Raw genomic sequence first — 17,760 nt, 5'->3', positions numbered from 1 at the left:
ATACAGTAAACTGCATGGCCTCGAGAATATTATAGGATACTTCTAAGAACAGAATGAATTGTGGTGAAAAGTGTAATACATCTACATCTACATCTACATCCATACTCCGCAAGCCACCTGACGGTGTGTGGCGGAGGGTACCCTGAGTACCTCTATCGGTTCTCCCTTCTATTCCAGTCTCGTATTGTTCGTGGAAAGAAGGATTGTCGGTATGCTTCTGTGTGGGCTCTAATCTCTCTGATTTTATTCTCATGGTCTCTCCGCGAGATATACGTAGGAGGGAGCAATATAATGCTTGACTCTTCGGTAAAGGTATGTTCTCGAAACTTTAACAAAAGCCCGTACCAAGCTATTGAGCGTCTCTCCTGCAGAGTCTTTCACTGGAGTTTATCTATCATCTCCGTAACGCTTTCGCGATTACTAAATGATCCTGTAAAAGCGCGCTGCTCTCCGTTGGATCTTCTCTATCTCTACTGACTTCGTACGGATCCCACACTGCTGAGCAGTATTCAAGCAGTGGGCGAACAAGTGTACTGTAACCTACTTCCTTTGTTTTCGGATTGCATTTCCTGGGGATTCTTCCAATGACTCTTAGTCTGGCATTTGCTTTACCGACGATCAACTTTATATGATCATTCCATTTTAAATCACTCCTAATGCGTACTCCCAGATAATTTATGGAATTAACTGCTTCCAGTTGCTGACCTGCTATTTTGTAGCTAAATGGTAAGGGATCTATCTTTCTATGTATTTGCAGCACATTACACTTGTCCACATTGAGATTCAATTGCCATTCCCTGCACCATGCGTCAATTCGCTGCAGATCCTCCTGCATTTCAGTACAATTCTCCATTGTTACAACCTCTCGATACACCGCAGCATCATCTCAAAAAGCCTCAGTGAACTTCCGATGTCATCCACAAGGACATTTATGTATAATGTGAATAGCAATGGTCCTATGACACTCTCCTGCGGCACACCTGAAATCACTCTTACTTCGGAAGACTTCTCTCCATTGAGAATGACATGCATATCTAGGAACTCTTCAATCCAATCACACAATTGGATAGTCCATATGCTCTTACTTTGTTCATTAAACGACTGTGGGGAACTGTATCGAACGCCTTACGGAAGTCAAGAAACACGGAATCTACCTGTGAACCCGTGTCTAAGGCCCTCTGAGTCTCATGGACGAATAGCGCGAGCTGGGTTTCACATGACCGTCTTTTTCGAAACCCATGCTGATTCCTACAGAGTAGATTTCTAGTCTCCAGAAAAGTCATTATACTGGAACATAATACGTGTTCCAATTCAGAATGAGTCTTTTACTCTGAAGTGGAGAGTGTGCTGTTGCAAAAATTCCTGTCATATTAAAATTAAGTGCTGTAATTGTAAGATGAATGTGTATCATTGGCTTAAGTAAACGGTGTATCATTGGCTTAAGTAAACGGCATTCACTTCTGAACTGCTACAGAGTATCCTACAACTTCCACATCACTGGCAACAGGTTATACACAATGCTGGTGACTACTTTGAAGGTCAGTAAAACTTTGAAACACATATCTATTTTGTACGAGCTGTAAATATATAGTTGCCACTATTGAAGTTCCAACCCTCGTAGTTCAATCATTTGTTACGAATATGACATACAGACACTCATACATCTATGGATCAATCGTTTGTGTACTTTATAACATAACATACACAAATAGGAGAATTATGACAGCGATGTTTTTTGTGGATTTCAAAATAGAATGGCAATCAATTTGATAACATAGACAAATAGCAAAATTATGACAGTGATGTTTCTTATACTGTGACGAGTATGCACCTATACATTTGTCGGTCACTTTATATTTCTTCTTGTCACTGCCTCAGTCTAAACTGTACCTGGCAAGTGTCTTCCATTGTTTGTTTCATTTTTAATGATAATAATAGCATTATTCACTGTCATTGTGAGGGGCATTTTTTCCTTATTCTACAAAGCTGATTTTCTGCTCTGCTTGAGGTGTGATCTTCATCACTGAAGAATGTTCCAAGACGTGGCTAAAGTGCACTATAGTTCTACAATTCAGTCTCCATATACTTCATGTGGACTTCATTTTCAGTGGGCTGCAAAACAATAATAAAATGTTTTGATGGATGCAACAAATATTAGAAGTGTGCATTCCATTCAGAAATTATTTACAGTGAAACAGGTAATGCCAATATAAAAAATAAATACATTTGTTAACTAAACACTTTCTCATGGCCTTGCATTTTATTGGTAATGCAATGAATGTCATAAATTATTTTTTCTGAATGAATTCCCATTAAGAATGTTGTCTGAATGAAAGTTCCACCATTTGGCTATACAGACTGTTTCTACTGAACAGTCATGATGTCAGCCTTTGGCCATTTTCAAGTACCACAATGTTAAGCATGATGAGACTTCTGTCAATGAAGTCATCAAAATATATAAATGAGAACTTATTCACAATGTGTCTTGCAGAAATGGTACAAACATGTCTCACATACATTGAATAAATATGCCAGAAAATTATCACCAAAAACAGTTATTACATGTGCAGACACCATATCCAAAGGCCAAAATCATGATGGTACAATAGAATAAACAGTAAAATGGCAGAGCTTTACAATATTATATAACAGTGGCCCCCAACTATGGAAAGATTATCAATAAGAATGTTGCCTAAGAGATTGATAACTAGCCATCAACATCTGGAGATCTCTTCAAAGTAAGTTGTTTCCCTGTACACTTACACAAGATAACTTGTGACTAGTAATGATAATACTAAATTTATGATGAAAAGCAATTTTTTGCAAACAGAACACAGAATAAAAAATATAATTTGAGTGTTCAATGTGCATGTGCTGTTACCTCAGTTTCCCCTTTTTGAATGAAGATGGTTTTCCACAGTTCATACAGATCTTTGGCTGTCAAGCTGTTTTCAAAGTTATACGTTTCTCTGATTTTCTGAAATAATGAAACAGGTTACACATCAACATTTGTAAAAACATGAATGCCGTTAGTTTCATTTTTTTGTCATATTGCTTAGAAATGTTTTAAAAACCAAGGAAACACTAACAACATACAAAGATGCAGGGTAGACTTAAATGGAAAGTATTTGCTTCCTTAGTGCCATGGTCCAATGTATATTTCTCTGCCTCACGTTTCATCTTCCAATCCTGCAGACATCATCAAACAGGGTGTTTACAGGGACAAGGAAAAATAATTCCTGGATTTTCCCCAGATTTCCCGGTTGAAAATACACTTTCTCCCAGATGAAAATACACTTTTTCCCTGTTAAGTGACAGTATACTTTTTCTCGGCACTTATCAATCCTTTTACGGTTTATGGTTTTATACACTGGTGTAGAATTTCCCAGCACTTTAGAAAACGAAACTCAGGGGAAGAAAACACATTTTGGAAAGATCTTTCATGTGCAACAACATACACATTGCATATTTCCATGTTACAAAGGTATAAATTCGAATTCCACCAAACACCGCATGTTACTTTCCGAAGCATTAAAATCGAGATTGCGACACGCTTTTGTAAGCCAGTCACAGCTCATGTCACCTGATCTTGCCAGCTGATGACAGCATTTGACACGTAATGTAGTCAGCCAATAGCAAGATCACTCTTAAGTAGCGCGAACACACAAATAAGAAAAATTAATGTACAATTATTGCTACAAGAAAAGCAAAGCTGCAAGAGAAGCTAAGCTTCGACATATATTGTTGTTTTTTTTTGCGCGTCATACATCACATAAATGTGCCAGTAAAATATTTCAATAACGACGTAAATTTCTGATCTTCTGTGCTCAAAATTCTTCATATGGTCATCCCCAAAGAGTTGATTTTTAAATGGTAGTCAAACGTTCTGTGATTTAACAAATTCGTCGTACGCTCTCTCACATAGTTTATCTTATATAAAAGGAAATTTACTTTGAAAGTAACGCTTTTCAAAGCAATATTCGTAATATTTTTCCGTGACCTATTAGAAAGGTACGTTTCAGCAGTTGCCAGAGATCGCCAGATAACAGGTATCACTGCACTTGCGCAGCTACGATGCCGAAGGAAGCCCACATGTTCGTACTTGTGAAACATTAAAAGATCTTGCATTAAAACGAATCTAATGTAAAAAACTGTCACATCACGCTCATTGGAGGCAATTTATTTTTAAGAAGCACTGCACAGTCTTCCTAAAGACTTTGACACACTTTGCTGTTGGCAGACGCTTCTATGAGCACTGTGTTTTGTTGTAGTATAGGGCGCATTTTCTTTGCGACTTAAGTTTCATTTTTTTTTTCTCATTCATGTTTTGTTGCTGCAGTATTATTCTGCAGAAGTGGGATACAGTAAATCCTTTTGTTAGAGTATTCGTTCTTACCAGTCAAATTCACAAAAATTTAACTGAAAACTAAAACAATGAAAAATTCCCGGAACTCAAAAAGATTCTCGAGTTTTCCCCGGTTTTCTCCCGGATCAAAAAATTCCCAGGTTTTTCCCGGATCTCCCGGTTGTCCCAGGTCGTAGACACACTGTCAAAGGATATAATGACTCAGAAAGCAGATAAAATTTCAAACCGTGTCAGTAAGGTGAATCGCTTATACAAATCCATGCTAAAAGAGCCTGTGAACTGCAGTACTTGGAGGACAAGCACAAATCATTTAAGAACTGCCTTCAGGAGAAATGGCTGCTCTGACCAAAGAAATAAATTGGGCTCTATAACCTAAAATATCTGGAGTCTCTGGTGAAAAGACCTCCATGAACCATAGACCTTGCCGTTGGTGGGGAGGCTTGCGTGCCTCAGCGATACAGATGGCCGTACCGTAGGTGCAACCACAACGGAGGGGTATCTGTTGAGAGGCCAGACAAACATGTGGTTCCTGAAGAGGGGCAGCAGCCTTTTCAGTAGTTGCAGGGGCAACAGTCTGGATGATTGACTGATCTGACCTTGTAACATTAACCAAAATGGCCTTGCTGTGCAGGTATTGCGAACGGCTGAAAGCAAGGAGAAACTACAGCTGTAATTTTTCCCGAGGACATGCAGCTTTACTGTATGATTAAATGATGATGGCGTCCTCTTGTGTAAAATATTCTGGAGGTAAAATAGTCCCCATTCGGATCTCCGGGCAGAGATTACTCAGGAGGACTTCGTTATCAGGAGAAAGAAAACTGGCGTTCTACGGATCGGAGCGTGGAATGTCAGCTCCCTTAATCGGGCAGGTAGGTTAGAAAATTTAAAAAGGGAAATGGATAGGTTAAAGTTAGATATAGTGGGAAATAGTGAAGTTCGGTGGCAGGAGGAACAAGACTTTTGGTCAGGTGAATACAGGGTTATAAATACAAAATAAAATAGGGTTCATGCAGGAGTAGGAGTGCGGGTAAGCTACTACAAACAGCATAGTGAATGCATTATTGTCGCCAAGATAGACACAAAGCCCTTGCGTACTACAGTAGTACAAGTTTATATGCCAACTAGCTCTGCAGATGGTGAAGAAATTGATGAAATGTATGATGAGATAAAAGAAATTATTCAGTCATGGGTGACTGGAATTCGTCAGTAGGAAAAGGGAGAGAAGGAAACATAGTGGGTGAATATGGATTGGGGCTAAGAAATGAAAGAGGAAGCCGTCTGGTAGAATTTTGCACAGAGCATAACTTAATCATAGCTAACACTTGGTTCAAGAATCATAAAAGAAGGTTGTATACATGGAAGAATCCTGGAGATACTAAAAGGTATCAGATAGATTATATAATGGTAAGACAGAGATTTAGGAATCAGGTTTTAAATTGTAGGATATTTCCAGGGGCAGATGTGGACTCTGACCACAATGTATTGGTTATGACCTGTAGATTCAAACTGAAGAAAATGCAAAAAAAGGTGGCAATTTAAGGAGATGGGATCTGGATAAACTGACTAAACCAGAGGGTGTACAGAGTTTCAGGGAGAGCATAAGGCAACATCTGACAGGAATGGGGGAAAGAAATACAGTAGAAGAAGAATGGGTAGCTTTGAGGGATGAAGTAGTGAAGGCAGCAGAGGATCAAGTAGGTAAAAAGACGAGGGCTAGTAGAAATCCTTGGGTAACAGAAGAAATATTGAATTTAATTGATGAAAGGAGAAAATATAAAAATGCAGTAAATGAAGCAGGCAAAAAGGAATACAAACGTCAAAGTGCAAAATGGCTAAGCAGGGATGGCTAGAGAACAAATGTAAGGATATAGAAGCTTATCTCACTAGGGGTAAGGTAGATACTGCCTACAGGAAAATTAAAGAGACCTTTGGAGAGAAGAGAACCACTTGTATGAATATCAAGAGCTCAGATGGCAATCCAGTTCTAAGCAAAGAAGGGAAAGCAGAAAGGTGGAAGCAGTATACAGAGGGTTTATACAAGGGCGATGTACTTGAGGACAATATTATTGAAAGGGAAGAGGATGTAGATGAAGATGAAATGGGAGATACGATACTGGGTGAATAGTTTGACAGAGCAGCACTGAAAGACCTGAGTCGAAACAAGACCCCCGGAGTAGACAACATTCTATTGGAACTACTGACGGCCTTGGGAGAGCCAGTCAAAAAACTCTACCAGCTGGTGAGCAAGATGTATGATACAGGCGAAATACCCTCAGACTTCAAGAAGAATATAATAATTCCAATCCCAAAGAAAGCAGGTGCTGACAGATGTAAAAATTACCGAACTATCAGTTTAATAAGTCACAGCTGCAAAATACTAACACGAATTCTTTACAGACGAATGGAAAAACTGGTAGATGCGGACCTCGGGGAGGATCAGTTTGGGTTCCGTAGAAATGTTGGAACACATGAGGCAATACTGACCTTACGACTTATCTTAGAAGAAAGATTAAGAAAAGGTAAACCTATGTATCTAGCATTTGTAGACTTGGAGAAAGCTTTTGACAATGTTGACTGGAATACTCTCTTTCAAATTCTGAAGGTGGCAGGGGTAAAGTACAGGGAGCAAAAGGCTATTTACAATTTGTACAGAAACCAGGTGGCAGTTATAAGACTCGAGGGACATGAAAGGGAAGCAGTGGTTGGGAAAGGAGTGAGACAGGGTTGTAGCCTCTCCCCGATGTTATTTAATCTGTATATTGAGCAAGCAGTAAAGGAAACAAAAGAAAAATTCAGAGTAGGTATTAAAATTCATGGAAAGAAGTAAAAACTTTGAGGTTCGCCGATGACATTGTAATTCTGTCAGAGACAGCAAAGGACCTGGAAGAGCAGTTGAACGGAATGGACAGTGTCTTGAAAGGAGGATATAAGATGAACATCAACAAAAGCAAAATGAGGATAATGGAATGTAGTCTAATTAAATCGGGTGATGCTGAGGGAATTAGATTACGAAATGAGACACTTAAAGTAGTAAAGGAGTTTTGCTATTTAGGAAGTAAAATAACTGATGATGGTCGAAGTAGAGAGGATATAAAATGTAGACTGGCAATGGCAAGGAAAGCGTTTCTGAAGAAGAGAAATTTGTTAACACCGAGTCTAGATTTATGTATCAGGAAGTCGTTTCTGAAAGTATTTGTATGGAGTGTAGCCATGTATGGAAGTGAAACATGGACGATAAATAGTTTGGACAAGAAGAGAATAGAAGCTTTCGAAATGTGGTGTTACAGAAGAATGCTGAAGATAAGGTGGATAGATCACGTAACTAATGAGGAGGTATTGAATAGCACTGGGGAGAATAGAAGTTTGTGGCACAACTTGACTAGAAGAAGGGTTGGTAGGACATGTTTTGAGGCATCAAGGGATCACAAATTTAGCATTGGAGGGCAGCGTGGAGGGTAAAAATCGTAGAGGGAGACCAAGAGATGAATACACTAAGCAGATTCAGAAGGATGTAGGTTGCAGTAGGTTCTGGGAGATGAAGAAGCTTGCACAGGACAGGGTAGCATGGAGAGCTGCATCAAACCAGTCTCAGGACTGAAGACCACAACAACAACAACAACAACTGGTGAAAAAGAACTAAGTTTACCTCCATGTATCAGAGATGTTGAGTCACAGATAGGTACAACAAAAGGACTATCTCTGTAGCAGACATAGATGCAAGACCTGTCTCATACATCCTCCCGCAATCAATTACTCCAGTCCAGTCACCAGCATGACGTATCCCATCAGGGACATGGCAGGGCTACCAATGAAATCAGTCGTGATGTCAAGCTAAGCATCAACCACTGTGCTGTGTTGTGCTCTACATGGGCATGACAACCAACAAGCTGTCTGTCCCCATGAATGGCCACTGACAAGACTGTGGACAAGAAACAGCTGGATCATCCATTGCTGAGCACTGAAAAGCACAACGTTCTTCATTTTATTGACTGCTTCACAGCCTTCGCCATCTGGATCCTTCCTACTAACATCATCTTTTCTAAACTGCGCATGTTGGAACTCTCCATCCAATATATCCTACATTCCCAAATCCCTTCTATCATCAACCTTCAATAGTAATTGTCCTTCATCCCCTTCCCTGTTGCCTGTATGCTCCCACAAGCAGCACTTCACCGTCATCCACCCCTACCCTGCTATCCCGCCCCCCCTCCCCACCCCAGGCTCCTCCTTGTCCCCCCCCCACCACCCACAGCCGGACTGCAGCAGCCAGAGACTGTGTTCATATATATATATATATAATAGAAAGAAACTTCCACATAGGAAAAATATATTAAAAACAAAGATTCCAAGACTTACCAAGCGGGAAAGCACCGGTAGATAGGCACAATGAATAAAACACACAAACACACACACAGAATTTCGAGCTTTCGCAACCGGCAGCTGCTTCATCAGGAAAGAGGGAAGGAAAAAGGAAAGATGAAAGGATGTGGGTTTTAAAACATATGCTGATTTACCAAAATCCTTATTAGCTAGTTCTGATATATGGTAGGTGCGAAATGCAATAATGTCTCTTTCAACAAAACTTTCAAGTCCAACAACACTAGGTACTCCTGTACCTCCACGTACAGTAAACTATCCATTACCATGTCCAAATGAATCATTAATATCTAAACTAAAATTAAGTCTGCAACTGACGAACACACCTGGGCCATCCAGCAGGGCTTGGGCTGTGACAGACTTAACTGGAATACGATTCTTCTTGTCTCCAGTTGTTGTTGCAAATTCTACATTCTCGATGATCTTGTAGACTGTCTGTTTGGAACGGCGACCAGCTTACGCAATCTTGGCAGCACGCCTGGCTGGCGCATAGCGGACACGAGCACATAGTACTGCTAGTGCTCATGTCCGGGATAATGCTCCGCCGGCAGGCAGAAATATTCTAAGTCCGAATCAAGGTCACACGTGTTCAGACTTGTATATAAGCGAGCGAGCGCCGCGCAGCGGATATGTCGCGCTGCTGCTGCTGCTGCTGCACAGGCAACTGCATTGAACGCTGCCAAGATGCCGTACAGAAGATACCGTCGCCATTCCAAACAGTCTACAAGATCATCGAGAATGTCGAATTTGTAACAACAGCTGGAGACAAGAAGAATCGTATTCCAGTTAAGTCTGTCGCAGCCCAAGCCCTGCTGGAAGGCCCAGCTGTGTTCGTCAGTTGCAGACTTAATTTTAGTTTAGATATTAATGATTCATTTGGACATGGTAATGGATGGTTTACCGTAGCAATAGTACGTGGAGGTATAGGAGTACCTAATGTTGCTGGACTTGAAAGTTTTGTTGACAGAGACATTATTGCATTTCGCACCTACCATATTTCAGAACTAGCTAATATGGATTTTGGTAAATCAGCATATGTCTCGCCTTCTTCTTTGTCTTTATATACACATAACATCCTTTCATCTTTCCTTTTCCTTCCCTCTTTCCTGATGAAGCAGCCGCCGGTTGCGAAAGCTCGAAATTCTGTGTGTGTGTTTGTGTGTTTTATTCGTTGTGCCTATCTACCGGCGCTTTCCAGCTTCATAAGTCTTGGAATCTTTGTTTTTAATATATTGTGTGTGTTGTCTAATTCAGAAGAAGGCCCTCTGGCCGAAAGCTTACTTGTTTGACAGTGTTTTTGTTGTGCCTACGTGTGACTCAACATCTTTGCTATATGATGAGTAGCAATCTATCCTTTTCACAATACTGTCATTATTCCAATGCTTATTGTTTGAAAGTTTACTCCCATTCGTAAAAACAATCACACAATTATTTAAGCACTGCAAAGGTGATATACTTGCAACGTGCCACAGGAGGAATATACAAAATCCCTTACAGATGTGGTCACGTGTACACACATACTACAAAAGGAAGCAGTAACACCCACCTTAAGTAGCGTAAGACCAACTGTCATCTGAGCTACATAAATAAACCAACAGTAGCAGATTACCTGCTGGGACCAGAGAACCACTAAATTTGTTTCTGCACTATTATGGTTTATCAAGATACAGTCATTACGATGCCAGGTTGTAGAGAGAGGCCGTAAAAATTCAAAAGCACAAAAACAACTTTTAACAGAAAAGGAGAAGGATTGAAATGAAACAAGTTGTAGGCCTAGATGCTAAATAAAGCAAACAGTGCCAGCTCTTCCCCTCTGCAAGCTCCTTAATACAAGTCGGTGAGAGATTGCGGTATTAGGCAGTAGTCTGATGCCGTCTAGAACTGACCATTGTGTATATACATGCAAGAATTTGTTTGAGATAGTAACTGCTTTCTGAGCTGTTATAGCACCTGAAGATGTTTCTGGCATTGGGGGACGAAATGTTAGGCAGAGAAGTATACCTTGAACCACAGCCCAAAGTTCATAATACCAAGATCACCAAAAATGTATAAAGATTAAATATTATTCAGTTTGTAAATATTAACACTCAGTAACAATTTACAACATTTTCAGTTACTTTCTGGTCAGCAACATTAGCATAACTAAGTGCACTAAGATTATACACATGAGTACAGAACTCTTACTTACAATCAAGTGGTGAGATGCATATACCAAGGTGAGCTTCACAGCCCACTCCACTGTATACTAGAGTTAGTGTTGTTGTGCATACATACCTCAATGACTTAGGGTTTTTTGTTGTTTATGACGGGCAGAGAGGCTGTGGAAGGCTACGCTGAGGACACCTTCGAACTCCAGGCAATGGATCAGAACACTGTTGTTAATGATGGGCAGTGAGGTTGTGGAGGGCTAACCTTAGGACATCTTTGAACTCCAGTCAATGGATCAGAACACACTTGTACAGGGGCAGCAGTACACAGTTCAAAAGACCAAAGGAAACCAGTCTGCCCATTGTATTGGTGAACTTGCTCATGTGGCAGTTAGATCATAACAATACTGAATTTATTTTTGAGAACTCCTGAACTTCTTGATGTGTCACATAGTGTTCTATAACATTCATAGCATCAGTGTGAAAGCATTTGTACTGTACTTAACAAGACACAAGAATCACTGACAGTGGAAAAACATATGAGGAGAAAACATGACCCTGTAAATAAAACTGTTGAAGAACATGTGACAAAAGTTTATCGTCACATAAATTAATCGCCTGTTCTCTCAATTCACTAATTCAGGTAAAAATTTCTTTCAGAAAACACCTCCCTGTCTGGATCAATCTGACCAAAAATTACACAGGTTTTTTGCCTGTTTATAAGTATTTCTGTTGTGACAGCTTCAATACAAATTTTAATATTCAATTTACACGTCACAGATGTGATACATGCAATTTGTGCAATAAAATTGATATTTCCATTAAAAACCTAAAGGACAATGGACAGTAGAACTTTGAAAAAGTTAAGAGGTTAGAAGAAACAGATAGTTGCACTCAATTCACTCAAAAGTTACACAGGGTCTATAAGTCTCTTTTTCAGAAACCACCTAGATGAAAATATGTTGGCTATTATTTTGACCTCCAGGTTGCACTCTTCAATATCCAGTTTCACAAAAGGAGGCTTTGGAGCTACAATTTCAGTACACAGTAGAGCGTCGATTATCCGAATGTCGGTCAACAGAACGACCACTTAACCGAACTGTGTACTCGTTCACACCTGTTACTCTACCACCCTACCATCTATCGTCCCCCTCACTCCCAAACCAAGTTTCCCACAGTAGTCGTCGCACTGGGCCACCGCTGGCGGAACATTGCTTCTAATGTGGCCTTCACAAGATGCTGCTGACTGGCCAAGCCGCCAGTCGCTATGTTTCAACAAACAGCACACTTCTGTCGGCTTGGCACTGGCAGTAGAAGTAGCGGCAGTATCAAAGCTGTTCAGAGCAACAGCTGCGCCAGCTTAGAGTTGAGGCATGCTGTTCCGCGCCCCCAAGAAGACCTTCTCACGGTGCAAACAGTCACCTTCTGTTCTCCGTTACGACCACTTGTGTGCTGCTGCGTGAAGAAGTGAACTTGACGATACAAAATGCTTAAACGTAAACATGTTGTCATTTCTATGATGGACAAGTACGAGATTATTAAAAGGTTAGAAGAAGGTGAATCTGCAGCCACTTTATCCAATGAGTTCAAGGTGGGGAAGTCGACAATTATGGATATAAAAAAACAAAAGACGAGCATAGCAAATTTTATAGCTATGCTTGATTCTACTGATGGATCAACAAGCCATAAAATTATGAATAAATTTACTGTACAGTACTTCTTCTTGGCAAATAAACATGTACAGTTTGATTATTCGAACAAACCAGTTTTCCGAACACCCATGTCCCCCAATTACTTCAGATAATAGACACTCTACTGTGTGTGTGTGTGTGTGTGTGTGTGTGTGTGTGTGTGTGTGTGTGTGTGTGTGGTTTACGGGCTCTAAACAGCGTGGTCATCACTGCCCAAGCACATAAAAACAGGAACACATGCAGTGAAGGGATTAAGACGAACAGCGATCAAGGAGAATGGCTAAAAGACGCAGACCTGACACAGTTCCAAATCCCCACATACAAGAGCAAAACAAGAGGAGAAGGAACACACTAAAAAAGGAAAGGAAACACAAGGAAAAGAGAACAGAAACCGAAGGGAAACAAGGAGGTAATCGTGACTGGCAGACCTCTTACCTAAAACCTGGGTGAGCCAGTCACCCAGCAGTACATTAAATCCCTCTCCCTAAAATCCGAGGCAACAGATTGGACAGGACACAAAACCGTAAGACCTTAACCACAGTCGCTGCGTCGTCTTGCAAAATAGAGGGCAAATCCCGTGGCAAAGAAACAACCGCCCTCTGGTCAGAGAATAAAAGATAGTAAAGTAAAATGTGGCGGACAGTAATCTGGACGCCACAAGCACTGCAGATTGGAGGGTCCTCCCGCCGGAGTAAAAAACCATGCGTTAAGGGACTGTGCCCGATGTGGAGGCGAGTGAGGAGAACCTCATCCCGCCTGTATGACTGGTAGGACGTACGCCATGGTCGCGTAGTGGCCTTTACCAGATGCAGCTTATTGTCAGAAACAGCCAGCCACTCCTCTTCCCATTGATGCATAACTCGAAAACACAAAAGGGAGGTTACAGCATGGAGGGGGACGGCACATTCAACAATGTGAGGGAGGGAACATGCATCTTTGGCAGCCACATCCGCCAGTTCGTTTAGCCTAATACCCACGTGCCCCGGCATCCAGCAGAAGGAAACCTCCTTCCCCTGCCGTTGCAGGTGGAGTAGGGCATCATGGATGTTCTGGATGACCGTAGACGCTGGGTACAAGTATGCATGGTCTGAAGGGCACTCAGGGAGTCAGAACAGATGAGAAACTTAAGACTGGGAACACATCTCATCTGCTCCAATGCCCGCAAGATTGCAAACAATTCGGCATCAAGGATGGCAAACGCCGCAGGAAGCCGTAACTTGACGACTCGATCAGGGAAAACAACAGCACAACCAAGCGAGTCCCCCTGTTTAGAGCCATCTGTGAATACAGGTACATGGTACGGATGCTGGTTTAAAATATCATAAAATAAGGAGGTAAAAACAAACACTGGAGTGCAGTTCCTCCGGTTCTCCGACAAGTCTAGAAGGATGCTGGGCCGACGCTCTACTGTACTTAAAGAGTGGGGACACAACCACATATTTTTTAGACAAAACAGTTGTAAAATGCAGGTATTTGTGAGGTTCCAAGTTAACACATTACTTGTCAAATGCAGATGTTAAGTACAAAAGAGTTGTGATGTTTTCAGACAACTGCTTTGCCCAGAACAAAACTCTCAATGTATTTCTGGTCAATCTATCATTCATTCAAAATGATATACTTGAAGAAATTAAACATTACTTCATGACATCTGGCCATACACAACTACTGCATGATTGTGGTTTTGGCAATACTGAAAAAGAAAAATGTTGCACTGGTGTTTATTGTAAAGAATATTATGCGTTCTTCAGTAAAAAAATGTGAAAAACACCTGTTTAAAGTAATTCAACACACACAAGTTTTTGTAAAAAAAATTCTTTGAATTCCAAAAATGTGTCACAGAATCACGTCCAAAAGGGGGTTAAATTTGCAGGAAGTAGAATGTTTAAAAGCAGTAAATACAATAAGAGAGAGAGAGAGAGAGAGAGAGAGAGAGAGAGAGAGAGAGAGAGAGATTGTACACCTATAGCAGTTCTTTTGTTTTAGGGTGCAAAAACAACTAGGATCATATGTGCCCATGTCAAAACAGTAAACCACGAAGACAAATAGAGGAATTAAAAATGACTACATGTCAATCTGAGTCGATGGAAGATAAGACAGCTAAAAACAGGGACGTCAAGAAAGGTCTATAAAATACACCACAGAGAAATGAAGGTGCAGAACTAAAAATTAAATGGCCTTCGCCATATTGTTAAGATTGATAAAAAGTAAAACATGGTCAATAGCCCGCATGTCGTTCGTTAAAATGGCCGATAACTCAGACAGCAAACACAAACGAGAATGCTGTTGTTGTTGTCTTCAGTCCTGAGACTGGTTTAATGCAGCTCTCCATGCTACTCTATCCTGTGCAAGCTGCTTCATCTCCCAGTACCTACTGCAACCTACATCCTTCTGACTCTGCTTAGTGTACTCATCTCTCGGTCTCCCTCTATGATTTTTACCCTCCACGCTGCCCTCCAATGCTAAATTTGTGATCCCTTGATGCCTCAAAACATGTCCTACCAACCGATCCCTTCTTCTAGTCAAGTTGTGCCACAAACTTCTCTTCTCCCCAATCCTATTCAATACCTCCTCATTAGTTACATGATCTATCCACCTTATCTTCAGTATTCTTCTGTAGCACCACATTTCGAAAGCTTCTATTCTCTTCTTGTCCAAACTAGTTATCATCCATGTTTCACTTCCATACATGGCTACACTCCAAACAAATACTTTCAGAAACGACTTCCTGATACATAAATCTATATTCGATGTTAACAAATTTCTCTTCTTCAGAAACGCTTTCCTTGCCATTGCCAGTCTACATTTTATATCCTCTCCACTTCGACCATAATCAGTTATTTTACTTCCTAAATAGCAAAACTCCTTTACTACTTTAAGTGTCTCATTTCGTAATCTAATTCCCTCAGCATCACCCGATTTAATTTGACTACATTCCATTATCCTCGTTTTGCTTTTGTTAATGTTCATCTTATATCCTCCTTTCAAGACACTGTCCATTCCGTTCAACTGCTCTTCCAAGTCCTTTGCCGTCTCTGACAGAATTACAATGTCAAACGAGAATGTAAGCCATTTAAAAAAAAAAAAAAAAAAAAAAGGGGGGGGGGGTGGCAGTTAAAAGTTGGGTACAATCTGCACATAATGGTGGGAGAGCACCAATTAACAAATGGTTATGCCTAAAAAAGCAATGTCCAGTACGCAACATAGTTAAAATGACCTCCTTGCAGCAAGAGGGCCCAGAGGAGGTCATCCAAGCCACTGGGAGAAGCTTAATAACCCGGAGCTTGTTCACCTGAAGGGAGGGCCAGTGGTGGCACCAAAGTGACACCATCTGCTAACAGATGGCAACACAGAGAACTAGCGGGCTGAGGGACGAGGACTGCAGTGCTGAGGGATGAGGACTACAGCTTTGGCAGCAGCAACACCAGCCTCGTTTCCTGTCAGACAGACATGACCAGGAACCCACATAAACATGACAATAGCTCCATCAAGAATGAGCAAGTGAATGCTTTCCTTGACTCGTTGCACTAAGGGATGAAAAGTGTACAGCACACTGTGGCTTTTGAAGGGCACTGAGATAGTCTGAGCAGATCATGCAATTGAAAAGCCTGTGTCACCAGACCTATTGCGTGGCCTGATACAGGAAGAAGAGTTCTGCTGTAAATACAGAGCAGTGTTGCGGAAGCCAACACCAAACAACATCGGCGCCCATGACGAAGGCACACCCGGCAGTAGGGCAGTAGGTAGTCTGGCAGCTTCTGCATACAGACTCTCAACTGGGCTACCTTAAAAGGCGCCAGTGGGCAAGCAAATGCAACAGTGGTGGATAGTATTGAGATGGCGTAAGAGGGATGGACGTGACCCATAGTCTAGTTTTGAATGGAAAAGGGACAGGTGCAAATGGAGGAGGGTGGTTCCATCTGCACCCCAGGAAGTACCATTGAGGACATGTAGGACACAGAGGGACTGCATATAGCGGGCAGCCAGGAAAGACGCTTGGGAGGACCAAGAAAGTTTCCCATCCAGCATTAGCCCCAGGAATTTCTTAGTTTCAATGAACAGAAGAGCAACAGGTCCGAGGTGTAAAGACGGAGGAAGAAACCAATTGTGCCGCCAGAAATTAACACAAAGGGTTTAGTCAGTGGAAAAATGAAAGCTATTGTCGATGCTCCATGAGTAAAGATGATCAAGTCACCGCTGAAGACGCCGCTCAATGAGCAGGACACTGGAGAACTGCAATAGATGGCAAAATCATCAACAAAAAGCGAGTCGGAGATGCCCAGAGGGAGACAGGCCTTTATAGGATTAATGGCGACAGCAAAGAGGATGACGCTCAGGATGGAACCCTGAGGCACACCATTTTCCTGGATAAAGATGTCTGACAAGGCAGAACCCACACATGCCTTGAAAACCCGGTCTTTTAAAAATTCCTGAAGAAAATGGGGCAGGAGGCCTGTAAGCTCCACATGTAGAGAGTATGGAGGATACCTGTCCTCCAACAGGTGTCCCAGGCTTTCTCTAAATTGAGAAACATAGACACAGTCTGGGATTTCTGCAGAAAACCATTCATGACATGGGTGGACAAAGTGACAAGATGATCAACTGCAGAACTGCGTGCTTGAAATCCACACTGTGCCATGGTTAATAAATGGTGAGACTCGGGCCACAATACCAGCTGGGCATGAATCATGTGTTCCATCACCTTGCAAACACAGCTAGTGAGAGAAATGGGGTGGTAGCTAGAAGGAAGGTGGTTGTGCTTACCGGGCATAGGTATGGGTATGACAGTGGCTTAACACCAGCATTTGGGAAACGTACCCTCTGCCCAGATGCGGTTGTACATGTTCAGCAGAAAGTGCTTGCCAGCAAGAGAAAGGTTCTGCAACATCTGAATGTGGATGGCGTCTGGCCCTGAGACTGAGGATCGGGATGAAGTGAGAGCATGATCTAGCTCCCTCACAATAAAGGCGGCATTGTACCACTCATGATTCGGAGAAGATAAGGGTATCACTGAACCTCCACCTTTCACTTCCGATTGAGGAAGGCAGAGTGACAGTGGGAAGAGCGCGATATATCCACAAAATGGCAGCCCAAGGTGTTGTAGTAGCAATGAGTCAATGATGACATTGTGCGCTACTGTCAGGTCGGAAATTGGGGAATGGTTCATGGTCCCAGACAGCCG

The 17,760-nt window shown here is 41.6% G+C and overlaps 1 protein-coding gene across 1 annotated transcript in view; it reads right to left on the bottom strand.

Annotated features, from left to right (window-relative positions):
• Window positions 1–1,655: 1,655 nt before the first annotated feature.
• LOC126277968 (uncharacterized) overlaps window positions 1,656–17,760 on the bottom strand; it is a 199,771-nt gene continuing 183,666 nt past the window's right edge. The window contains exons 8-9 of the mRNA XM_049977621.1: window positions 2,882–2,977; window positions 1,656–2,112 (exon numbers count right to left, since the gene is read on the bottom strand). Coding sequence (XP_049833578.1) covers window positions 2,065–2,112; window positions 2,882–2,977 — 144 coding nt within the window. The 3' untranslated portion in view covers window positions 1,656–2,064. The remainder of the gene's footprint in view (window positions 2,113–2,881; window positions 2,978–17,760) is intronic.

The sequence above is a fragment of the Schistocerca gregaria genome, chromosome 6 (genome assembly GCF_023897955.1).
Source record: "Schistocerca gregaria isolate iqSchGreg1 chromosome 6, iqSchGreg1.2, whole genome shotgun sequence".
Taxonomy (NCBI): Eukaryota; Metazoa; Arthropoda; class Insecta; order Orthoptera; family Acrididae; genus Schistocerca; species Schistocerca gregaria.
This window is presented reverse-complemented; position numbering and strand designations above follow the sequence as displayed.